Source organism: Acanthochromis polyacanthus, chromosome 8, assembly GCF_021347895.1.
Source record: "Acanthochromis polyacanthus isolate Apoly-LR-REF ecotype Palm Island chromosome 8, KAUST_Apoly_ChrSc, whole genome shotgun sequence".
NCBI classification, from domain to species: domain Eukaryota; kingdom Metazoa; phylum Chordata; class Actinopteri; family Pomacentridae; genus Acanthochromis; species Acanthochromis polyacanthus.
Genome location: NC_067120.1, coordinates 18,657,755 through 18,684,763, shown reverse-complemented (window position 1 = coordinate 18,684,763; position 27,009 = coordinate 18,657,755). Strand labels below are relative to the sequence as shown.

At 40.1% G+C, this 27,009-nt stretch overlaps 3 protein-coding genes across 3 annotated transcripts; all 3 read left to right on the top strand.

The window, feature by feature from the left end:
- Nucleotides 1-1,179: 1,179 nt before the first annotated feature.
- LOC110962631 (dispanin subfamily A member 2b-like) lies at nt 1,180-14,819 on the top strand. The gene is made up of 3 exons (XM_051952096.1): nt 1,180-1,322; nt 14,097-14,287; nt 14,652-14,819. Exons 1-3 carry the CDS (start codon nt 1,310-1,312, stop codon nt 14,817-14,819), a joined length of 372 nt encoding a protein of 123 aa, XP_051808056.1. The 5' UTR covers nt 1,180-1,309.
- Nucleotides 14,820-18,309: 3,490 nt separating this feature from the next.
- Nucleotides 18,310-19,333, top strand: LOC127535034 (dispanin subfamily A member 2b-like). The gene is made up of 2 exons (XM_051951791.1): nt 18,310-18,577; nt 18,955-19,333. The coding sequence occupies exons 1-2, from the start codon at nt 18,377-18,379 to the stop codon at nt 19,162-19,164; spliced, it is 411 nt and encodes a 136-aa protein (XP_051807751.1). The 5' UTR covers nt 18,310-18,376; the 3' UTR covers nt 19,165-19,333.
- A 6,875-nt stretch (nt 19,334-26,208) lies between these two features.
- Nucleotides 26,209-27,009, top strand: LOC127535098 (dispanin subfamily A member 2b-like). The gene is made up of 2 exons (XM_051952095.1): nt 26,209-26,422; nt 26,800-27,009. The coding sequence occupies exons 1-2, from the start codon at nt 26,222-26,224 to the stop codon at nt 27,007-27,009; spliced, it is 411 nt and encodes a 136-aa protein (XP_051808055.1). The 5' UTR covers nt 26,209-26,221.

The window sequence follows — 27,009 nt, the reverse complement described above, 5'->3', positions numbered from 1 at the left end:
TTTTGTAGAAACCAGTGATGCTAATTAGAGGACACACCTTTATTGAACATGTCCCTATGGTCGCATTATTTTCAGTCTTTTGTAGGGGAACCATCATTTTTGACCAGGTCTGTTTCATGAGTTAATTTTTTGAAAAATTCTGTTGAACCACAGTTCAAAAGCAATGTCTGATTTTCATTGGTTAGTTTTCATCCATCCATCCATTCTCTCTACACTGCTTTATCCTCACTAGGGTCGCGGGGGGTGCTGGAGCCTATCTCAGCTAATTCGGGCGAAGGCAGAGGACACCCTGCACAGGTCGCCAGTCTGTCGCAGGGCTACATATACAGACAAACAATCACACTCACATTCACACCTACAGACAATTTAGAGTAATCAATTAACCTCAGCATATTTTTGGAGTGTGGGACGAAGCCGGAGCGCCCGGAGAAAACCCACGCATGCACAGGGAGAACGTGCAAACTCCATGCAGAAAGATCCGAGGTCCATCCCGGGATTTGAACCGGGGATCTTCTTGCAAGGCGAGAGTGCAACCACTACGTCACTGTGCAGCCTAGTTAATTTTCAAAGAATTTTTAATTATTATTACCTTTGTCAGATTCAAATTATTTCTGTGACCATTGTGGATTTATCTTTCATTAACCGAGGGGTACCACCAATTTTGTCCAACTGTGCACAAAAATGGAGCTAATCAGCATTTCCTTAACTGCTGTCTGTAGTCAAATGTGAATGGCTGACTCTGCAATGAAATCCATGTTTCTTAACAGTATCTTTGTTCTGTTTCATGGTTATATACATACTGACAGTGTTTTAAACACTGTCATTGTGTTGCACAGTAATTTAAATTGTATATATTTTACAGATTTATCTTAATGTGAAGTTGTTCAAATGGCACCACAACAAATGTGATCCTTCATGGGGGAGCCTCTTGCTCACTGGTGCTGGGCTTTACAGTTCACTAAAATGTGTTAATTTCTGCCGTTGGTTCCACACTGATCCAGTTATACTTCTGAGGATCCTGTTCAGAGAATCACTTCCCATCGGACTGCTACTTCTTTTGCAGATTTACTGCAAGAAATGTGACAGTTCAGTGAATTTTCTCTTGCAAAACTTCCTGTATTACAAATGCTTTTTTTTTTTTTTTAACCAAAGACACCGCAAATGCAAGTGTGTTACAATTGGTTTTGCGCAACTGGTTCTTCTGTCCAGTCCAAACAGTCTCAAAAGGGAATCAAAACTTGCAGGAACACATCACTTCTTCAACAGATTTCTGCATACTCCACTTCAAACTGCAGCTGAGCTCAGAGCGATGAATCCTCAAGGTTACCCGAGTGCTCCGGTTCCACTGAAGGGAGTGCCGTATGGACAGCCTGAAGGCCCTGGAATGGTTCAGCACACCACTGTGAACATCATCGTGGATCACCCAAAGGACCACATCATCTGGTCCATCTTCAACTTTATCCACATGAACCCTTGTTGCCTCGGACTGGCAGCTCTCATCCACTCCATCAAGGTGAGTTCATGCTACCAGTCAAAAGTTTGGACACACCTTCTGATTCAATGGTTTTTATTGAAAAGAGGAACACCTTACAATATAATTCCTGACACTTAATTATACATAAACTCATCTTCTTTGCTAGTTTTTAAAAACAAAAATGTCAGTTCATACACTGATAGGATAGAGTTAGTGGGAAAAGATAACTCTTCCAGCAGAAGACTTTTCCAGCAGTTTTCCTGAAGGCCATGATAAGCATTATTCAGAAGAAAGATAGGTGGGCAACTACTATTTTGTAATTGAACATTTTACATGTTTTAGACATAACAGTGTACAGACTAATGAAATGATTATGAGACAGAGGCTGTATGTTTTCAGTTCTCAGTTCCTTGAGGTTGAAGATAATTATCAATCTACTTCTAAAACTAGTGTTCTCTGGTCGTTCCAGGCCAGAGACCGGAAGATGGTTGGAGATCTGCAAGGGGCCCAACACTACGGTTCCACTGCCCGCTCCCTCAACATCGCTGCCACCGTCCTGATTTGCCTCCTTGTCGTGATTGTCATTTGTCTGTACAGCGTCATTCTTGGACGGATCAGTTCTTCCTTTCACAATTCATATGGTAGAAGTTCCAGTTATGATTACAATTACATAGGGTAAACGTCAAATTGTGTGAGGCTTGTAGCTTTTCTAACTTTTTTCATCTTTGTACTTACATGCTGAAACCAAAAAAAAAAAAAAACTGCATCTCATTGCTGTTACAAGAGACTGCAATGGAACTCATCTATATTTCTCTGGTGACATTTTAACATTTTACCTTATGAATTCTCATTTTCTGTCCTCTGCATCTGAGCAATTATTTTAGAAAACAACTGTTTGTGCCAATAAAGGTGTTTGTAGTTGTATACAGGATGAAATGATTTTCCACTAATTACAGTGTATTTTACATTTACACCATGTTTATCTGAAACTGATGATGATCAGACTAAAGAACCTCCAGCTACAGAGGAAATGGTGAGCAGGGTGTGTTGATTTATTTTAACTCTGAAAACATATTCATGTGCAAAGCTAACTCCCAGTGTCTTAGACAACATCACAGAAGATAATCCCAAATCTGACCATTTTTTCTTTTGAAATACTTGGAAGAAAGATTTCTGATCTGATCTAATTGAGATAAAAAAAAAAGGCAGGTAGCTCACAGCACATAAGTACAAATAAAAGCCTTCAAATTATATCCTCTTTGTGTGTAAGTGAAGAATTAACTTCAGTTAGTTGGGCTTCGAACACATTTAGCAATGAACATCTTGCCATTAGCTGAACTAAATCACTCATTGATGATTGTGACTTTAATTTCTCGCAATTTCTTAAGTGGGTTGATTAAGAAATTATTAAAATTAATAAAGAAGCTGATTTAATCAGTCATTCTCAGTTTCATTGTACACATGGCTTAATCTTTGAGACAAGCAGCTACTGGCAGGATCAATCAGGCATCCCAGAGATTTCTGCCATAACCTGATGAATGTGACTGATGAAATCCTGTAACATCCACTGTCCACTTCCTCAACATTGTGTCAATGGTGCTGTGTTGTTTAGTTTCTTTCCTCAGTCATGTTTGTGATTCATGAGAGCAGCTACAGATACTGCAGTTACAGATGAAGGCTGACTAGTGTGAGGGCGCAACATGTATTTTTACATGTCCCTAAGCAAAACAGATTTTGTCTTTTAAGACTCTGAATGAAACTAATCTGTGTTTCCTAAACTGCCGTCTATAGTGAAGAGTGAATGATTATTTACAGATATCCCCTCCTCAAACTGGCATTAAATCCTCTATACCGCGAATGAAACATTTACATGCTTCTAGACTTTCTGTAGCACATATTCTGATGGAGCAAGGGTATTACAAAGCTTTATTTTTTCTCTAAAAGCTGCAGCTCCTGTGATATTATGATCTTATCACAGCACCCTACATGAGTGATCTCCTTGCTAAAGTTTCTGTGCTTTACAGTTTACCAACACATATCAACTTCTGGTGTAGTTTCCATACTGGTTTCATCTGTTGCATTCTGCTTTTTGATCTTTTTAAAACTGTCAGTTTTTACAGTTAAGGAAATATTTGGTTCATTTTCAGTCCAGAGTTTTACATTGTGTGTATCAAGAATACATGAATTTTAAATACACTAATTTGGAAAGGGGCTGCACAGCAGCTCGGTGGTTAGCACGGCCACCTCGCAGCTAAAACATCCTTGGTGCTCGTCCCAGCCTGGGTACGTGTTTGTGTGGAGTTTGCATGTGTGAGTCTTCTCTTGTACTCTGGCTTCCTCCCACAGTCCAAAAACATGCTCAGGCATGTCATTGTGAAATTACGAAATAAGTGAATCCTTGGAAGCGAGGGAGCGGAGTGACCGAGCCTGGGGGAGGGTTTGGGAGAAACCTTTGAAATTTAAAGGCTGAAATGGTGCATTCTGGTGAACTCTGACACCAGGAATTCTTTAAACACGAAGGCTTAAAAAAATGTCTGTATGGGACCTTCTAGGCACCCCCCCAAAACAGCACAAAGTCATGTTAATGTGATGAAACCAAATATTTATACTGGATTCAAATTTGAATGAGCCACATGAAGTCATCACTATGTGTGCTTTCCGATCGACCATGGGAGTGAGCCTCTTCTGTTGAGGAACTTGTGGGGCAATGCCACTGGGTTGTTGAAAGCATAGACATAATAAAGAGTAGACGCCGCATCGACCGCTACTGCCTATTGGGGCTGACGAGCGGTGGGGCCGCCATCTTGGTCCGGTCAGCCGCTCCACTCGGCGCTGTTTGACAGCGCATTTAATCTATCTTAACTCTGAATATTAAACTGATTTTCACGCGTTTTTATTTTTTGCTGCAAACATCATACATGTAGCTATGATACAGGACAAATGGTTCGGCGTATTTTAATATTCATAGCGGGAATAATAGATAATAATAATAATAGGTAATAGAATATTCTGATATTAAGCTCGACTGTAGACAGGTATTTTGCAAACACTGTAAACACACACACACACTAATATATGTTAGAGAAGCGGATAATGACAGTAAAGTCAATTATTTTAATAATTTGAAGAGACAATATATGATTACGCTATATATACATATATAAACAAAATACTGACTAATGACCAAGACGGCGGCCGTTTTTCTCGCTGCTCAGCAGCCCGAGCGGCGTCTACTCTTTATTATGTCTATGGTTGCAAGTACACACTACTGATCCCGTATGTTTGGTCCTGTTGTCGCGTCTCTTCCCTCCGCCGGGTGAAAAAATTGCTGGGCATTTGGTGGTTAGAGAGCTTTTCGTACAATTTCCTGGCATGATTTTTCGTTTTCATGTGGTCTGTCAGCGCTTGGCATCCTCTGTCGCTGTATTTTGTCTCATCGTCGCTCACCATGCACCTCGCTTTCCCAGCTACATCTAACTTTCGATAATGCTCTCCAATCGTTGTTTCGAACTCGTGCTTTTGCCAGCGCACTGTTGACAACTATGTGCGATCCAACTCTATATCCCTTACACCCTATATTTTTTTTTCTCATCAAATTTGGGCGATTCACGTTGGGTCACAAAATTGATACCTCAATACGCGAATTTTTGCGGATCCGCGACCAAATAACATGCCTGCATGCTGTGGTTAATTGGTGATTCTAAATTTTCTGTAGGTGTGAATGTCAGTGTGCTTATTTGGATTCAGCCCCCCGCAACATTAATGAGGATTGAGCAGTGTTTAGATGATGGATGGATGGCTTGGAATGAAAGAATGAATTTGAGCACCACGCAGCATCGCACACATGAGCAGAAACTCAGGGACATGCAGCAACATCCTGGTCTCTTTGAACAGGTGGCAGACTACCTCACTGGGAGACCAACATGTAAGCAGCACTGGAGGCTCCAGGTAACTGCTCCCTAAACCTTTCTCTTCACTCTCTAGACCATGGATTTCCAACAAAACACTGTCTCATAAGACCAACCAAAATGCAACCAAATAACTGTCAGTCACACTTCATTTGAAGGCCTATGTTCTGTTTCATGGTTATACAAGAAACACTTCTGCCATTAGCTTAACTTCTTCATTGTCACTAGTGATGTTATGCTCGAGCCAGTTTGCTCGACACAGTGCCGAGCTTTTGAAGCGAAAGTGTTCCGAGACGGTGTTTCGATCCCTGCTTCAGCACGCCCACAATCACGTGACTATCGAGAACGAGGCCTCGTTACATCACATCGCGTGTCGCAGTGCTTCGCGCAAACTTTGAAGGGGTTGGACATTTCAATCTGTCCAGGTCTTAAAAGGCATAGGGGTCTGATTCACTCCTCAAATTGTGGGTTTTTGAGAGGAGGAGATTACGCTAGTGCATTTGCCATTTGTCATTTTGAGAGAAGTTAGGGAGAGTATACATTTAGTTAGAATTTGGTTTAGATATATCTAGTTGCATTTCATACATTAAATAACACACAGAAACATACGCATAGATTCACACATACACAACACACATTCATTCATAGAAACACACTATACATATATGCACACAAACATACATATATAACGTTTTAAAACATTTATTGCAAGTTCAAAGCAGTGTGAGACAAGCAGTCCTGAGGCTTTTTCAATTTTTTCCACTTGGATGCAGTTCTGACACAGGCCCAGCAGATGTCACTCTTCTGGTTGTGTCAAATGCTTCGAAGCAATGTGTCATTCTTGAAGCAGATGTGTCAAAGTGGTTCATTGCTTTATGAAGCTTCGATTTCACCATCACTAATTATCACCATGGTTGCTCATGCAGACCACAACAGATAACTGCCTGGCGGTTCTACTTGTACATGTATATGAATTCCACACCCCATGTGTTCTTATCAATCACTACTGACACCCTGTGGTATAAAGTGGCATGACACCTGATCAACACATCCCTTTCTTTGAGTTAAATGATAATACAGAAAAAACAAGGCAACAGTGTCAGTAGCCCTTACTAATCTTCTTTCAATTAACACACTTTTACAGTGTACATTTGCTCAGCATATACCATAACTTGAACCACTATTCAAAACATAAGCACTGCATTTGTTAATTTTTATTTTTTTAAACAGTCACTGCTGTACAAGTTCAGTCTCTAAGGCTTTTTGATCTCTCTTGTAGATCTTCTCAGCACAGTTAAACTTGGTGTGTGTGCATTATTACGGTCTGTCGAAGGTGAAACGATGGACTCAGATTCTGTGTGGGATTCACAGAGTTTTGGGACAATCTCTTGTGTTTAAGAAGACTGCGGCAATTGCATCTGAGGATTTGTCCATCTTCTGTCCTCACAGTAAATGAATAGGGAGGTACTTCTTTAAGTACAGTGGCTTTTGTCCTCCAACCATCAGGATTCTCAATCCTGACTGTGTCGTTGGTTGACAGCAGTGGAAGCTGTTTAGCCGTCCTGTCATAAAATGGCTTCTGCTTCATCTTGTAATGCTGTAACTTTCGTTTGAGATTTGGATATTTTGTTTTTCTTCATGAAGCTCTGCAATGTGGTACATAGCTTTCGATTCATCAACAGTTCAGCAGGTGACAGTGCGCCCTCCAGTGGTGATGCTCTGTAGTTTAGTAGAGCAAGGTAGGGATCCAAGCCACTGTCAGCAGCTTTCTTCAGCAGGTGTTTGAGAATGTGAACGCTCTTTTCGGCTTTCCCATTCGACTGTGCATACCGTGGACTAGATGTCACATGCTTGAAGTCAAACTGCTCTGCAAACCCTGCCATGCTCTACTGCTGAAACATGGCCCATTGTCACTTACGTGTTTGGTATACCATGTCTGGCAAAGATGGATTTTACATGTGTTATGACACAGGTTGAAGATGTGCTTGTTGTCAATGCCATCAGGGAAATTGAGTAATAGTCAGTGACAACCCAAATAGTCTTTTCCTTTAAGATGAAACAAATCAACTCCAACCTTCTGCCATGGTGCTGTTGGCATTTCAGCTGCCACCATCAGCTCTTGGGTTTGCTTCTTCCTGTGCTTCTGGCATGTTTCACATCTGCCTACCAGTTTCTCAATGTAGTTGTTCATTCCAGGCCAGAAAACTGTGTCCCTTGCCCTCCTTTTGCACTTCTCGACACCAAGATGACCTTCATGGACCCTGTGCAGTATATCATCTCTCAATTTTTGTGGAATGACAGTTCTGTTTTGCTTTAGCAAAACTCCATCAACCACACTCAGTTCACCTCTACTGTGATAGAACTGTGGACAGGAACCCACAGGCCATCCATTTTTATGTCTCAATGACATATTGTAGTTCTAAGTCTTTTTGTTTTTCCATTAGCTATTAGTTTAGATTTGGTGTCTGAGACAGGAAGCGCAGAAAACACCATGTTTACATGACATTGAACATCCTTTTCAGTTGTACTCACTGTGCTCTTTGTGGGTGCAGCTGCAATTATCAGGTGTTTTCCTGGTGTGTAGATGAGTTCAAAGTCATATCGCTGCATTTTCATCATCATGAGTTGAATACTTGGTGACATCTGTTACAACTGCGGTCGTATGAGTAGTTTCCTGTGTGCTGTGTGTCCTTTTTATGTGCCTATCACATATGCAAATAGGGCTACGCCGCACCACCACCAAGATTGGACACCAGAATGACGGGTCAGCACCGGATTGGTTGACGATACCAAGAAGACCATGATATAAAAGCGGAGTCGTGATGTCGTCCAGGGTCAGAGGGTGTGGCAAACATCCTTCCCTGTTTTCAAACCAAGGCACACATCAGCGTACTTCAAAGCTGTGATTGTAAGAATATAGACCAGTAACAGCTGGATTTCTGAGAATATAGAGTGATCACCGTGAGCAGCCATCTTTTGTTTAACTGTTTTTTCAGAGTGCAGGCACACCAGAGACAGATGGAAGTTAAAAAAAAAACCAAGAGCTTTATTTAACAGAAGATGCCACTGGCAGAGGAACCTAGGTAAACCAAACTTTATTCAAAACTAACAATTTTAACTAAAACCAACAGAGTTCTAAGATAACCAATAATAAAACTCCCCACTGCATGGGCTGGAACCTCAGCTAAACAAACAGCGTGACTCACAACTGAAAGGTCCAACTGGGGTGCTTGTGGTAGCAGACCGGTGTGGAAACTGGCCAGCTGTGGCAGTGCAGACTGGGAGCTGCCAATGTGCAGCAGAGGCAGGTGGCTGCAGAAATGCAGTGGAGGCCGGAAGTGGGAGCTGGGGAAGGCCCTCGAAACAGGTCGGGCAAGACAGAGCAGGTGGAGGTCCGGAGCTGTGGTGGACCAGGACTGAGCTAGCCAGAGCAGAGTGCAGCTGACATGAAGCCAGCAGAGACAATGATCCAGCAGGGAGTGACAGGGAGAGCCAGGCTTTAACTGCCGCTGATCACTGATTGAACTCACCTGTGCTCTCACCACAGCTGAGTCCAATCCACCAGGACTGATAGCTGGAAGCACAGAGGAGGGAGGGACCATGACAGGCATGTTCTTTATGGCATGAACTTTTTTGGTCGGCTTGAATGCCTTGTGCCGAGAGCTTGTCTCCCAGAAAGACTATTTCTTGTGCTCCATAATAACATTTGCTTTTGTGGAGCTTTAGTCCATATTTGCGTACCTGCTCGAGTACTCTGATCGGCCTTTCATTGTGTTCTTGGGTTGTGGAGCCCCAGATGATAATGTCTTCGACGAAAACCCAAACTCCATCCAATCCCTCGATGATGTGTTCCATTGCTCTGTAAAACACTTTGAATGCTGTGATAATGCCAAAAGGTAGTCTCAGGAAGCAGTTTCTGCCAAAAGGTTTGTTAAATATGCAGTATTTAGTACTGCTTTCATCTAGTTTAAATTGCCAGAAGCTTTGTCATGCATCAAGCTTTGAGAAGTATTTGGTATGTGCCATCTCACTTTTGATTTCTTCACGTTTGGGTATCTGGTAGTGTTCACGTTTGATGTTCTCATTTCGATCTTTTGATCCATATTCTCAGGTTGCCATTCTTTTTGTTTGTGAACACCATGGAGTTGACCCAGTCAGTTGATTTCTCTACCTTCCTTACCACACCGATCATTGTCATCCTGTCTAGTTCCTTCTTTAGACGGTGCTTCAGTGGTGCTGGAACTCTGCATGCAGCATACACAACTGGCTGCACAGTTTCTTGAGCTGGATTTTGTATGTGAATGGTAGCATACCAAAACCTCTAAAAACACCTGAAAAGTTCTGTATTATAGAATCAACATTCTCATTTGGTGTGTTTGTTGTGGTGATGCAATATCATCAACACTCTGTCTTCTGTCCATTGTAATCTTTCAATTCTGTCACTACATTATGTATTTTTGGTTTATGTTTCATTGTTTTAATGTCATGACATTTGCACTGATCAAGTTTGCTTTTGCACCAGTGTCCAATTTCATTGTAATTATAGTCCCATTTATTTGCAGTGGTGCTGTCCATTTATCCTTTGTGACTGCACTTATTTCCTTTTCTGGTTCATTCTCACAATTGACCATGCCAACAAAAATGTGTCACTCAAATCAGTGTCCTTCACTGTGTGTACTGATTTTGCTGTCTTCCCCTCTTTTCGTCTTGAGAAGCACTGCTTAGCAAAGTGGTTCTTGCCCATTTTGGAGAGCAATGTGCATCAAATCCTTCAACAGGGTTTCTGCAGAAATCAGCCAGTCAAATTTAATGCTTTTTAATACCATATTGTAAAAAATTTAATGTCATGACCATGAACTCAACAAACTACACAGGTTTGTTTTCTGTAAAGATGATTTTTATCTGAAAACTGTCCCTACATTAGACTATTTCTGAATCTTGGAACCACCCCTGACCACCCACGGACTGTATTCATTCTCTGAAATCCACGTTTTCTAGACATTATTGCTGAAATTTGCATTTCCCCATTTCCCAGCTCTCCTCCACCTGGTCCAGCATGCGGGCACCTTGAAAACATGCAGTTTTGGCAATTGTACCTGACCGGCCGGAACAATTATCGCAATGCTTCGGCATGTTTACGCAGATGCACATATCTGATGAATCGCAGTCTATAATTATATATTATTATTGTCAATTTTTTTTCTGGGAAAATTGCAGAATGTTTTTTAATGCCCCTGTTTGCATGTTCTCCCTGTGCATGGGCTTTCTCTGGGTACTCTGGCTTCATCCCACAGTTAGTTGATGATTGTAAACTGCCCATAGATGTGAATGCGAGTGGGATTGTTTGTATACACACGTGGACAAAATTGTTGGTACCCCTCAGTTAAAGAAGGAAAACCCACAATTCTCACTGAAATCACTTGAAACTCACAAAAGTAACAATAAATAAAATTTATTGAAAATTAAATAATCAAAAACAGCCATTACTTTTGAATTGTTGATTAACATAATTATTTAAAAAAAAAAACTAATGAAAGAGGCCTGGACAAAAATGATGGTACCTCTATAAAAGATTGAAAACTATTTGACCAGAGTGACATGATTAACTCAGGTGTGTCATTTAATTGACATCACAGGTGTTTCCAAACTCATAATCAGTCAGTCTGCCTATTTAAAGGGAGACAAGCAGTCACCCTGCTGTTTGGTGAAAAGGTGTGTACCACACTGACAACCCGGTCTCACGGGGATTCGTGAACTGTCACGTAAGTTTTAGTTTCGGTTTCGTGCGCACCAACACGATTTCGTCATGTTTTTCATGCCGCTCACCACGAAATGTTTTTCGCTGTGGTAATCACATCTGATAGTCTTCAGATTTCATCGTACCTTGCACACTTTCAAGACACCCTGTGCCAGATGCAGCAAAGCAGCCCCAAAACATTACTGAGCCTCCTCCATGTTTCACCGTAGGGACAGTGTTCTTTTCTTCGTATGCTTGGTTTTTGAGTCTACGAACATAGAGTTGATGTGCCTTACCAAAAAAGCTCCAGTTTGGTCTCATCTGTCCAAAGGACATTCTCCCACAAGCTTTGTGGCTTGTCAACATGCATTTTTGCAAATTCCAGTCTGGCTTTTTTATGAGTTTTTTTCAGCAGTGGTGTCCTCCTTGGTCGTCTCCATGAAGTCCACTTTGGCTCAAACAACGACGAATGGTGCGATCTGACACTGATGTACCTTGGCCTTGGAGTTCACCTTTAATTTCTTTGGAGGTTGCTCTGGGCTCTTTGGATACAATTCCAACGATCCGTCTCTTCAATTTGTCATCAATTTTCCTCTTGCGGCCACGTCCAGGGAGGTTGGCTACTGTCCCGTGGGTCTTGAACTTCTGAATAATATGAGCCACTGTTGTCACAGGAACTTCAAGCTGTTTAGAGATGGTCTTATAGCCTTTACCTTTAAGATGTTTGTCTATAATTTTTTTTCGGATGTCCTGGGACAATTCTCTCCTTCGCTTTCTGTTGTCCATGTTCAGTGTGGTACACACCTTTTCACCAAACAGCAGGGTGACTACTTGTCTCCCTTTAAATAGGCAGACTGACTGATTATGAGTTTGGAAACACCTGTGATGTCAATAAATGACACACCTGAGTTAATCATGTCACTCTGGTCAAATAGTTTTCAATCTTTTATAGAGGTACCATCATTTTGTCCAGGCCTGTTTCATTAGTTTGTTTTTTTAAATAATTATGTTAATCAACAATTCAAAAGTAATGGCTGTTTTTGATTATTTAATTTTCAATAAATTTTTATTTATTGTTACTTTTGTGAGTTTCAAGTGATTTCAGTGAGAATTGTGGGTTTTTCCTTCTTTAACTGAGGGGTACCAACAATTTTGTCCACGTGTGTATGTAGCCCTGTGACAGACTGGGGACCTGTCCAGAGCGTCGGGTGCCTTTGCCCAAATAAGCTGGGACAGACTCCAGCCTCCCCCCACCCTAATGAGGATTCAGCAGTATAGATAATGGATGGATGGATAGTGGGTAAGGACAAAATGTATTTTTATGTGTTGTTGTGGCATTTTAAGATTGACCAAATGATAAAATTAGACAAATAGGATTCGTAAAACAAATTGAAGAGTAATCAAAGACAAGATTGTAAGACCTAACACGTCAACTGCAGTTTTGAATACACTGGATAATCCTGTGGAAAGCAGCAGCCCAACTGAAGCCTATGGAGCCCATATAAGGCATGAGACAGGAAGTTCATGTCCTCTCTTCATCTGCGCTCGTGAGTTGAAACCTAGGGCACACTGAGTCAAGCAGAAATAATTCTAGCCTAACAGAAATAAAAAAAGAGGAGGTGGTTTAACTTTGGTAAGATTACACCATATTAATTTTGATTGGGTCTTAAGACGATGGGTTGTAGCTTTCCAGAACGGAAAAGGTGTGTTTAGAAGGAATTTGCATAGGTATAAAGACAATGTAACGCTTTGCATAGTCTGTTAAAATCTCGAGATTTTGCACATGTTTGTTCTTACAGCCTCTGTATTGAATAAACATTATTTGCATCAGATTCTGAAGACTGCTTGAAGACTCTTTCTTGAAAACTTTATGAAGACTCCAAGTTTTGATCCACAACTGATTTTTGACTATGTGTGTGACAAAGCTGCCTGATCATCACTGGCCCTGAGCAGGCAGATTAAGTCACAATAGTGTCACTAAACAATACAGTAGAGTATTCCTACTCTAATTACAATTCAAATGGCTATTACGGATAGTAAATACCACATTGTGTAATTGAGTCTTGGAGCTTTTCTAGCTTTTTTCATCTTTGTACTGGGTGAGCATGGTAAGTTCATGTATTTTAACTCTGAAAAGATATTCATGTGCAAAGCTACCTGCCTGTGTCAGAGACATCACATAAAATAATGTTTCCTAAATCTGAATACACACACACACACACACACACACACATATATATATATATATATATATATATATATATATAGTAGGCTGACTACTGTGAAGGCACAAAATGTATTTTTATGTTTCCTTTAGCAAAACAGATTCTATGTGTCCCATGAGACTCTGAAATGGAGCTAATCAGCATTTCCTTAACTGCTGTCTGTAGTCAAATGTGAATGACTGACTGTAATTACATCCATGTTTCAGTGTCATTGTTCTGTTTCATGGTTATATACATACTAGCAGTGTAATTTATATTGTGTACAGATTTTATATCAATGTGAAGTTTGTTCAAACGGCACCATGACAGATGTGATCCTTCATGAGGGAGCCTCTTGCTCAGTGGTGATGGGCTTTACAGTTCACTAATATGTGAGTGTTTTAATGTTAGGTATATTAATAATGTATTTTATGTTAATGTTTTAATTTCTGCCATAGGTTCCATGCTGATCCAGCTATACTTCTGAGGATCCTGTTCGGAGAATGACTTTTCATCAGACTGCTACTTCTGTGAAAGTTCAGTGAATTTTCTTTTGCAAAACTTCCTGTATTACAAATGTGGGCTTTTTTTTCTTTACCAAAGACACTGCAAATGCAAGTGTGTTACAATTGGTTTTGCGCAACTGGTTCTTCTGCCCAGCCCAAACACCCTTAAAAAGGAATCAACACTTGCAGGAACACATCACTTCTTGAACAGATTTCTGCACACTCTGTTTCAAACTACAGCTGAGCTCAGAGCGATGAATCCTCAAGGTTACCCGAGTGCTTCGGTTCCACTGCAGGGGGTGCCGTATGGACAGCCTGAAGGCCCTGGAATGGTTCAGCACACCACTGTGAACATCATCGAAGAGCCCCCAAAGGACCACATCATCTGGTCCATCTTCAGCTTTGTCTACCTGAACCCTTTCTGCCTCGGACTGGCAGCTCTCATCCACTCCGTCAAGGTGAGTTTATGATACCAGTCAAAGGTTTGTCACCTCTTTGTTGCAGTTTTTTTTTAAAAACTGAAGTATCCGTTCTTGCAGTGATAGGATAGAGTTAGGGGGAAAAGATAGCTCTTCCACCAGTTTTGCTAACAAGTAAACAAATCCTGAAGGCCATGATAAGCACTATTCAGAAGAAAGATAGGTGAGCAATGAGAAATATTGTAATTTAAAATTTTACATGTTTTTAAACATAACAGTGTACAGACTAATGAAATGATTCTGAGACAGAGGCTGTATGTTTTCAGGGGCAGTGTTCAGTTTCCTTGAGGTTGAAGATAATTATCAATCTACTTCTAAAACCAGTGTTCTCTGGTCGTTCCAGGCCAGAGACCGGAAGATGGTTGGAGATCTGCAAGGGGCCCAACACTACGGTTCCACTGCTCGTTCCCTCAACATCGCCGCCACCATCCTGATTTTCCTCATTGTCGTGATTGTCATTATTGCATCCAGCATCCTTTCTGTACTCACGAGAATTTCCTTTGGACGGTAAATGTCACATTGTGTGAGGCTTTTACCTTTTCTATCATTTTACATCCTTGTACTTAGATGCTGAAACCAAAAAAGACCTGCATCCCATTGGTGTTACAAGAGACTGAAATGGATCTCATCTATATTTCTCTGGTGACATTTTAACATTTTACCTTATAAATTCCCATTTCCTGTCCTGCGCCTGAGCAATTGTTTTATAAAACAAATTTCTGTGTCGATAAAGGTGTTTGTAGTTGCATACATGCTGGAATAATTTCCCACAAATTATAGCGGATTTTTTATTTACGCCATGTTTATCTGAAACTGATAATGATCAGACTGAAGGACCTCCAGCTACAGAGAAAATGGTGAGCAGGGTGTGTTCATTTATTTTACTCTCTAAGCTCCTCATGTACAAAGCTACTTCCCAGTGTCATCGACAACATCACACAAAATAATGTTTCTCAAATCTGATCCTTTTTTACTTTGTAAATACTTGAAAGAAAGATTTCTGAGGTGAATTCATTGAGATAACAAAGGCAGGTCACAGCACAGCACATATGAACAAATAAAAGCCTCAAAACTGAATCGTATTTGTGTGTATGTGAGGAATTAATTTGAGTTAGTTGGGCTTTCAACACATTTCGGAATGAACATCTTGTGGCTGCCATGAGCTGAACTAAATCACTCACTGATGATTGTGACTCTAATGAAGTTGTAAAACCATGTATCCATCAAGGACACAGAGAAAATAGTCTCCAGCACATTTTTTAGTTTGTGTTATTGGAAATATCTTATGTAGGTGCTTTAATAAATAAATAAAATTAATAAAGAAGCATAACTGATTTAATCAGTCATTCGCCGTTTCACTGCACACATTGCTTAATCTTTGAGACAAGCAACTACTGGCAGCATTAGCCAGGTCGCCCAGAGATTTCTGCCATAAGCTGATGAATGTGACTGATGAAATCCTGTAACATCCACTGTCCACTTCCTCAGCATTGTGCCAATGGTGCTGTGTTGTTTAGTTTATTTCCTCAGTCATGTTTGTGATTCATGAGAACAGCTACAGATACGGCACTTACAGATAAAGACTGACTAGTGTGAGGGCGCAACATGTATTTTTAACATGTCCTTAACCACAGTGCCCACAGCACAGAGCACACGCTATACACCAATCAACCTCGACATCAAAACCACTGAGATGTCAAGTGACTGATACTGAAACAGTTTTATGAGGCGGATTCTGAGTGAATCTCAAACAAAAAATAGGATTTTTCTTTGTCACGATTGGTTTACAGTGGAAAAAAAACTGTCATCTATCCAGCCCAAACACCCTCAAAAAGGAGTCAACACTTGCAGGAACACATCACTTCTTCAACAGATTTCTGCACACTCCACCTCAAACTGCAGCTGAGATCACAGCGATGAATCCTCAAGGTTACCCGAGTGCTTCGGTTCCACTGCAGGGGGTGCCGTATGGACAGCCTCAAGCCTCAATGGTTCAGTACACCACTGTGAACGTCATCGAAGAGCCCCCAAAGGACCACATCATCTGGTCCATCTTCAACTTTTTCTATATGAACCCTTGTTGCCTCGGACTGGCAGCTCTCATCTACTCCGTCAAGGTGAGTTTATGCGGGACAGTTTGGATTTTCTTGGAAGTTTCATCTCTCATGTGCTAAGCTTCTGTTTTGCCACATTAAAAAGAAAAAGAAAAGAGGAACACCTTACAATCTGACCAGGCTCTATGCCTGCTCCCTGCCACATAATCACATATAAACTCCTCTTTGTTGCAATTTTTTTAAACTAAAATGTCAGTTCTTGCAATGATAGGATAAAGCTAGTGGGAAAAGATAATGCTTCCAGCAGAAGGCTTTTCCAGCAGTTTTGCTAACAAGTAAACAAATCCATAAGGCTATGATAAGCACTATTCAGAAGAAAGCTCGATGGGCAAGATAATTATCAATCTACCTCTAAAACTAGTGTTCTTTGGTCGTTCCAGGCCAGAGACCGGAAGATGGTTGGAGATCTGCAAGGGGCCCAACACTACGGTTCCACTGCCCGCTGCCTCAACATCGCCGCCACCATCCTGATTTTCCTCATTGTCCTGATTGTCATTATTGCATCCAGCATCCTTTCTGTACTCACGAGAATTTCCTTTGGACGGTAAATGTCACATTGTGTGAGGCTTTTACCTTTTCTATCATTTTACATCCTTGTACTTAGATGCTGAAACCAAAAAAAGACCTGCATCCCATTGGTGTTACAAGAGGCTGAAATGGATCTCATCTATATTTCTCTGGTGACATTTTAACATTTTACCTTATAAATTCCCATTTCCTGTCCTGCGCCTGAGCAATTGTTTTATAAAACAAACTTCTGTGTCGATAAAGGTGTTTGTAGTTGCATACATGCTGGAATAATTTCCCACAAATTATAGCGGATTTTTTATTTACGCCATGTTTATCTGAAACTGATAATGATCAGACTGAAGGACCTCCAGCTACAGAGAAAATGGTGAGCAGGGTGTGTTCATTTATTTTACTCTCTAAGCTCCTCATGTACAAAGCTACTTCCCAGTGTCATCGACAACATCACACAAAATAATGTTTCTCAAATCTGATCCTTTTTTACTTTGTAAATACTTGAAAGAAAGATTTCTGAGGTGAATTCATTGAGATAACAAAGGCAGGTGGCAGCACAGCACATATGAACAAATAAAAGCCTCAAAACTGAATCATATTTGTGTGTATGTGAGGAATTAATTTGAGTCAGTTGGGCTTTCAACACATTTAGGAATGAACATCTTGTGGCTGCCATGAGCTGAACTAAATCACTCATTGATGATTGTGACTCTAATGAAGTTGTAAAACCATGTATCCATCAAGGACACAGAGAAAATAGTCTCCAGCACATTTTTTAGTTTGTGTTATTGGAAATATCTTATATAGGTGTTTTAATAAATAAATAAAATTAATAAAGAAGCATAACTGATTTAATCAGTCATTCGCCGTTTCACTGCACACATTGCTTAATCTTTGAGACAAGCAACTACTGGCAGCATTAGCCAGGTCGCCCAGAGATTTCTGCCATAAGCTGATGAATGTGACTGATGAAATCCTGTAACATCCACTGTCCACTTCCTCAGCATTGTGCCAATGGTGCTGTGTTGTTTAGTTTCTTTCCTCAGTCATGTTTGTGATTCATGAGAGCAGCTACAGATACGGCACTTACAGGTAAAGACTGACTAGTGTGAGGGCGCAACATGTATTTTTAACATGTCCTTAACCACAGTGCCCACAGCACAGAGCACACGCTATACACCAATCAACCTCGACATCAAAACCACTGAGATGTTAAGTGATTGATACTGAAACAGTTTTATGAGGCGGATTCTGAGTGAATCTCAAACAAAAAATAGGATTTTTCTTTGTCACGATTGGTTTACAGTGGAAAAAAAACTGTCATCTATCCAGCCCAAACACCCTCAAAAAGGAGTCAACACTTGCAGGAACACATCACTTCTTCAACAGATTTCTGCACACTCCACCTCAAACTGCAGCTGAGATCACAGCGATGAATCCTCAAGGTTACCCGAGTGCTTCGGTTCCACTGCAGGGGGTGCCGTATGGACAGCCTCAAGCCTCAATGGTTCAGTACACCACTGTGAACGTCATCGAAGAGCCCCCAAAGGACCACATCATCTGGTCCATCTTCAACTTTTTCTATATGAACCCTTTTTGCCTCGGACTGGCAGCTCTCATCTACTCCGTCAAGGTGAGTTTATGCGGGACAGTTTGGATTTTCTTGGAAGTTTCATCTCTCATGTGCTAAGCTTCTGTTTTGCCACATTAAAAAGAAAAAGAAAAGAGGAACACCTTACAATCTGACCAGGCTCTATGCCTGCTCCCTGCCACATAATCACATATAAACTCCTCTTTGTTGCAATTTTTTTAAACTAAAATGTCAGTTCTTGCAATGATAGGATAAAGCTAGTGGGAAAAGATAATGCTTCCAGCAGAAGGCTTTTCCAGCAGTTTTGCTAACAAGTAAACAAATCCATAAGGCTATGATAAGCACTATTCAGAAGAAAGCTCGATGGGCAAGATAATTATCAATCTACCTCTAAAACTAGTGTTCTTTGGTCGTTCCAGGCCAGAGACCGGAAGATGGTTGGAGATCTGCAAAGGGCCCGACACCACGGTTCCACTGCTCGCAACCTCAACATCGCCGCCACCGTCCTGATTGGCCTCACTGTCCTGATTCTCATTATTATATTCAGCATCATTTCTGCACAGGAAAATTATTACTACTACAGATACAGTTCATATGACAGCAGTTACAATTATAATTACAGAGGGTAAATGTCACATTGTGTAAGTAAGGCTTGTAGCTTTTCTAGCTTCTTACATCTTTGTACTTACGTGCTGAAACCAAAAAAAGACCTGCATTTCATTGGTGTTACAAGAGACTGTAATGTAACTCATCTACATTTCTCTGTTGACATTTTAACATTTACCTCATAAATTCTTTCCTGTCCTCTGTATCCGAGCAATTGTTTTATAAAACAACTTTCTGTGCCAATAAAGGTGTTTGATTTTCCAAAAAATTACAGTGTATTTTATATTTACACCGTGTTTATCATAAATTGATAATGATCAGACTAAAGGACCTCCAAGAAATGGTGAGCAGGGTGTGTTCATTTATTTTAACTCTGAAAAGACATTCATGTGCAAAGCTAACTCCCAGTGTCATAGACAACATGACACGGAATAATGCGTCTTAAATCTGAAAAAAATGTAATTAAATTAAATTAAAAACAAATAATAATCATTGTCATGATAATAGTAATCACTATTATTGTTACAACAATAATAATAATGGCATCATACACATATACATAAATGTTATTTATTTGAAATACTCCAAAGAAATATTTCTGAGTTAATGTGATTGAGATAACAATGGCAGGTAGCACAGAGCACATAGGTACAAATAAAAGCCTAAAAACTGAATCATATTTGTGTGTAAGTGAGGAATTAACTTGAGTTAGTTGGGCTTTCAACACATTTAGAAATGAATATCTTGTGGTTGCCATTAGCTGAACTAAATCACCCATTGATGATTGTGACTCTAATGAAACTGTAAGATCATGTTTCCTCAAGGGGCACAGGCAAAAGTAGTCTCCAGCACATTTTTTTAGTTTGTGTATGGAGGAATTTCTTAGGTGAGTTTATGATGTTCCTGCCACAAGCTGATGAATGTGAGTCATGAAATCCTGTAACATCCACTGTCCACTTCCTCAGCATCGTGTCAACGGTGCTGTGTTGTTTAGTTTGTTTCCTCAGTCATGTTTGTGATACATGAGAACAGCTACAGATACTGCAATTACAGATGAAGGCTGACGTATGTGAGGGCACAAAATGTATTTTTACATGTCCTTCAGCAAAACAGACACTTGTTTAATTTGTCTTACAAGACTCTGAAATGGAACTCAGTGTTTCCTGAACTGCTGTCTATAGTCAAGAGTGAATATCTGTCTATTACTTGACCGTGTCCAAATAAGTAAAAAACTTCTTTAAAGAGCTTCAAAAAATTACCAAGAGAAGTCAGCATTCAGAGGGCAGCAAGATTTATTTGTCGACAAAAAAAATAAAAAATTCAGGAGTAGTTCTTAGCAGTGATAACACATCAAGAAAAAAAACTGAAGATACTCAGCAGTGCACCATCTTTTATGCTGAGCATTGGTCATTTCTCTATGCCTACAAGACATATGATAAGAGTGGCAATTTTTTTTATTGAGTTTTTTTATGTTTTTACAATGCAAACAAAAAAAACCAAGAATCGTCATAACAAAGACAGACGAAGAACAAACAGAACAAGTAAACCCACCCCAATAAAGTAACAAGCGCTGTACAAGCAATTACAAATAAGTACGCTACATGAAATACATAAAAAAATCAATGTAATCATGAGTACTCAATAAGTTTTAACACGCACACATGGAATATCTAGGTATAATATTGCTGTGCACAAACTCAACAAATACGTAACAGACGGAGTCAACAGGCCATGTAAATAGATGAATAAAATAAAACACAAATAAGAATGTTAAATCATCCTTAGAGTTTTTGAAGGTAGGAGGAGTGGCGGTTTTGACACCATTATACTTTTCTAAATCTAGTGGTAAGATCATGACTTCAGGTTAACATATGTCACTCTAAATATAACTATACAGAAGACATGCACATTAAGTTATCATTAGGTCATCTTTTACAGAGAAGATGCCCCCACCCCCATCTTACCCTCATTATTTTGTGAAAGATTTCATATACTTGCATTGTTATGATTCAAATCTACAGTATATTAAAAGTTATAATACCTCAAGTTTACACCATTATGTTTTTAGTACACCACACATCATATTCCAAAAAGCATATATCTTCACACCAGCGTTACAGATTATAGTTTGTGATCTTCGAGCTGTGTGCCTGTGTGTCCTCCACAGTTACACACCATTCCATCAAACACCAGGGATTACCAGAACCGTCATTGTTATATAGCACATATATATAACCTCCAGGAAATGGTGAGCATGGTGTGTTCTTGACTCTAATCCTCAGTTTAACAAAGACAAAACACAGATTAAAACATGAAGTCAACAAGAAATCAGTCACTTAATGCAATATATGAAACTAAATAGACATGCAAACAAAAGAATAATTAGGTCAATACAATATATGAAACCAAGTTCCAAAAAAGAAGTTACTAAATAAATGTCCAAATAACAGGATAAAACACAGAAGAAAATAAACTCTTCCAATTAATCCAGGAGGCCTTCAGCTTTAGGTCGCAGTCAGTGTTAGATCAGCCTCTACAGAGCAGACCCAGGCAGCTCTCAGCCGTGCTGCTCCAGGACGAGTCCGCTCCGAGCCAGCAGCAAGCAACAGAAATAAACAAAGAGAATCAAATCCACACAACAAAACTAATAAAACCAAAACAGCAGCACGGCTCCAAGTGATGACGGCGGACTGGACGCCAGGCTGATAAAAAGAACAGATAAACCCAGGTTTAATAAAACAATTTAAAAAATCAACCTGCCTGATTGGAAAGGCCAAAATTCACATACCCGGTGAGCAGAGGATGTGAACCTATTTTGAATACAGCCCACAGTGATGATCTGCTGGATGAGTCAGTTCAGGAAGGCAGAGACATGGAGGCAGTTTGGCAGGTTTGCATTGCAACATTGTGACAAAGTAAAAACACCAAGAGTCAAAGCTTATATTTATACAGAAAATATTTGCACTGTATTGAAGTTGCCTGCGGTTCCACTGCCCGCTCCCTCAACATCGCCGCCACCATCTTGATTTGCCTCCTTGTCGTGATTGTCATTGTTGTAAACAGCGTCGTTGTTGGACAGATCAGTTCCATGCACAATTCATATGGCCGTTACGGACGGTAAATGTCACATTGTGTGAGGCTTGTAATTTTTCTATCACTTTACATCTTTGTACTTACATGCTCAAATCAAAAAAAAAGATCTGCATGTCATTGCTGTTACAAGAGACTTAAATGGAAGACATCTATATTTGACATTTTAACATATTACCCAATAAAATTCTCATTTCCTGTTCTGCATCTGAGCAATTGTTTTCTAAAACAACTTTCTGTGCCAATAAAGGTGTTTGTAGTTGCATATATGCTGGAATGATTCTCCATAAATGACAGTGTACTTTACATTTACACCGTGTAATGAGTCAGTTCAGGAACAAAGAGACAAGAAGGCAGTTTGGCAGGTTTGCATTGCAACAGTGTGACAAAGGAAAAACATTAACAGTTGAAGCTCATATTTATACAGAAAATATTTGCGCTTTAGTAGTATTGAAATTAACTTGAGAGGTCCAACTTAAAATAAAACATAAGAAAACAAACCTCTAGTTTAAAGTTTAGCCAAGTCCTCATGACAGAACCCAATTTTAAGCCAAGTTTTAGTTTTCATAACAGAGCCCCTTTTAAAAAGCCGCCTTTTTCACAGAGTGAGTCCGAACGAGACCTAGCCCAGTTTGCATTCCAGTGGCTTACTTGTACTTGAAAAGTTTTGGAGTCAAATTCAAATCAACATTGAACCAGTCGTGGACATGCTCCTCCCAAGGGGTGGTGATGAGCTTCACTGTCCAGGAGAGGTCAGAGGTCAAATACCTTTAGAAGTTAATTTGAGATAATTTCTTAAACATAAAAATCAAATGGTAAATATCTATGATAATCCCAGCTCTAAAATAACACTGAACAGGTGATTAGAATAATACCATATATAATATTTTTTTTTATCTCATATGGTACCTGAGATAACATTAGAGGTGTAAACATAAGAATAAACTTACAAATTCTAAACTTTAGGCTGCATAAAAGAAGCAATAAGACACCGTTGGGGAAAAGAGGATGGGAAATAGTCCATTTCAGTTTTTTTTCTCATTTTTAAAAAAAATTTGACTATTATTTTACCAGGCAAAAATGTTTGAGAACCAGTTCTCATTTGCAAACATGACTTGGCCAAGAGGCGCCAGATAGAACAAATACATGTATAAACTAGAAAAGCACTCGGAGAGCGCATACCTCCGCCAGGCCATCTGTCTGTCTGTTAACAGCATAACTCAAAAAGTCATGGACGGATTTTCACCAAATTTTTACAGAATGTCCGGAAGAGCAAAAGTAACAATCGATTAGATTTTGGAGGTGATCCGGATAGCCTCCAAACAGACAAACAGACAAACTCCGGTGATTACATAACCTCCTGGCGGAGGTAACTACTGGCACAAATGCACATATAAACATAGCATGAAATAAAAGTAGCCAGGTCAACAAGTAAGAAACGCAGAAGCATATGCATGTGAGTGAAAAAGTGTGCATGACGTATAAACCTGAGAGTAGTTAACCACAGTGCCCACAGCACAGAGCACACGCTATATACCAATCACCTACTGCATCAGAACCACTGAGATGTCAAGTGATGGATACTGAAACAGTTTTATGAGGCAGATTCAGAGTGAATGTCAGACAAAAAACAGGGTTTTTCTTTGTCACGAGTGGACAAAAAAACTGTCATCTATCCAGCCCAAACACCCTCAAATAGGAGTCAACACTTGCAGGAACACGTCACTTCTTCCACAGATTTCTGCACACTCCACCTCAAACTGCAACTGAGATCACAGCGATGAATCCTCAAGGTTACCCGAGTGCTTCTGTTCCACTGCAGGGGGTGCCGTATGGACAGCCTGAACGCCCCGGAATGGTTCAGCACACCAATGTGAACATCATTGCAGATCCCCCAAAGGACCACATCATCTGGTCCATCTTCAGCTTTATCTACATGAACCCTTTCTGCCTCGGACTGGCAGCTCTCATCCACTCCGTCAAAGTGAGTTTGGATTCTGATGACAGTTTGGATTTGGATTTTTCTCTCATGTGCCAAGCTTCTCTCAATGCACCTTAAAATTGAATAAAAGAGGAACACCTTACAATATAATCCCTGTAACTTAATAGTACATAAACTCCTTTTTGTTAATTTAAAAAAAAAAAACACACAAATATCAGTTCTTGCACTGATAGGACAGAGTTAGTGGGAAAAGATCATGCTTCCAGCAGAAGACTTTTCCAGCAGTTTTGCAAGTCAAGCGCTATTCAGAAGAAAGATAGGTGGACAACAAGAAATATTGCAATTTAACATTTTATATGTTTTAAGACATGACAGTGTACGGACAAATGAAACGATTATGACACAGAGGCTGTATGTTTTCACTGCAGTGTTCAGTTTCCTTGAGGTTGAAGATAATTATCAATCTTCTTCTAAAATTAGTGTTCTCTGGTCGTTCCAGGCCAGAGACCGGAAGATGGTTGGAGATCTGCAAGGGGCCCGACACTACGGTTCCACTGCCCGCTGCCTCAACATCGCCGCCACCATCCTGATTTTCCTCATTGTCCTGATTGTCATTATTGCATCCAGCATCCTTTCTGTACTCACGAGAATTTCCTTTGGACGGTAAATGTCACATTGTGTGAGGCTTTTACCTTTTCTATCATTTTACATCCTTGTACTTAGATGCTGAAACCAAAAAAAGACCTGCATCCCATTGGTGTTACAAGAGACTGAAATGGATCTCATATATATTTCTCTGGTGACATTTTAACATTTTACCTTATAAATTCCCATTTCCTGTCCTGCGCCTGAGCAATTGTTTTATAAAACAAACTTCTGTGTCGATAAAGGTGTTTGTAGTTGCATACATGCTGGAATAATTTCCCACAAATTATAGCGAATTTTTTATTTACACCATGTTTGTCTGAAACTGATAATGATCAGAGAAAATGGTGAGCAGGGTGTGTTCATTTATTTTACTCTCTAAGCTCCTCATGTACAAAGCTACTTCCCAGTGTCATCGACAACATCACACAAAATAATGTTTCTCAAATCTAATCCTTTTTTACTTTGTAAATACTTGAAAGAAAGATTTCTGAGGTGAATTCATTGAGATAACAAAGGCAGGTGGCAGCACAGCACATATGAACACATAAAAACCTCAAAACTGAATCATATTTGTGTGTATGTGAGGAATTAATTTGAGTTAGTTGGGCTTTCAACACATTTAGGAATGAACATCTTGTGGCTGCCATGAGCTGAACTAAATCACTCACTGATGATTGTGACTCTAATGAAGTTGTAAAACCATGTATCCATCAAGGACACAGAGAAAATAGTCTCCAGCACATTTTTTAGTTTGTGTTATTGGAATATCTTATGTAGGTGCTTTAATAAATAAATAAAATTAATAAAGAAGCATAACTGATTTAATCAGTCATTCGCCGTTTCACTGCACACATTGCTTAATCTTTGAGACAAGCAACTACTGGCAGCATTAGCCAGGTCGCCCAGAGATTTCTGCCATAAGCTGATGAATGTGACTGATGAAATCCTGTAACATCCACTGTCCACTTCCTCAGCATTGTGCCAATGGTGCTGTGTTGTTTAGTTTCTTTCCTCAGTCATGTTTGTGATTCATGAGAGCAGCTACATGGCACTTACAGATAAAGACTGACTAGTGTGAGGGCACAACATGTATTTTTAACATGTCCTTAACCACAGTGCCCACAGCACAGAGCACACGCTATACACCAATCAGCCTCGACATCAAAACCACTGAGATGTTAAGTGATTGATACTGAAACAGTTTTATGAGGCGGATTCTGAGTGAATCTCAGACAAAAAATAGGGTTTTTCTTTGTCACGATTGGTTTACAGTGGAAAAAAAAAACTGTCATCTCTCCAGCCCAAACACCCTCAAAAAGGAGTCAACACCTGCAGGAACACATCACTTCTTCAACAGATTTCTGCACACTCCACCTAAAACTGCAGCTGAGATCACAGCGATGAATCCTCAAGGTTACCCGAGTGCTTCGGTTCCACTGCAGGGGGTGCCGTATGGACAGCCTCAAGCCTCAATGGTTCAGTACACCACTGTGAACGTCATCGAAGAGCCCCCAAAGGACCACATCATCTGGTCCATCTTCAACTTTTTCTATATGAACCCTTTTTGCCTCGGACTGGCAGCTCTCATCTACTCCGTCAAGGTGAGTTTATGCGGGACAGTTTGGATTTTCTTGGAAGTTTCATCTCTCATGTGCTAAGCTTCTGTTTTGCCACATTAAAAAGAAAAAGAAAAGAGGAACACCTTACAATCTGACCAGGCTCTATGCCTGCTCCCTGCCACATAATCACATATAAACTCCTCTTTGTTGCAATTTTTTTAAACTAAAATGTCAGTTCTTGCAATGATAGGATAAAGCTAGTGGGAAAAGATAATGCTTCCAGCAGAAGGCTTTTCCAGCAGTTTTGCTAACAAGTAAACAAATCAATAAGGCTATGATAAGCACTATTCAGAAGAAAGCTCGATGGGCAAGATAATTATCAATCTACCTCTAAAACTAGTGTTCTTTGGTCGTTCCAGGCCAGAGACCGGAAGATGGTTGGAGATCTGCAAAGGGCCCGACACCACGGTTCCACTGCTCGCAACCTCAACATCGCCGCCACCGTCCTGGTTGGCCTCACTGTCCTGATTCTCATTATTATATTCAGCATCATTTCTGCACAGGAAAATTATTACTACAACAGATACAGTTCATATGACAGCAGTTACAATTATAATTACAGAGGATAA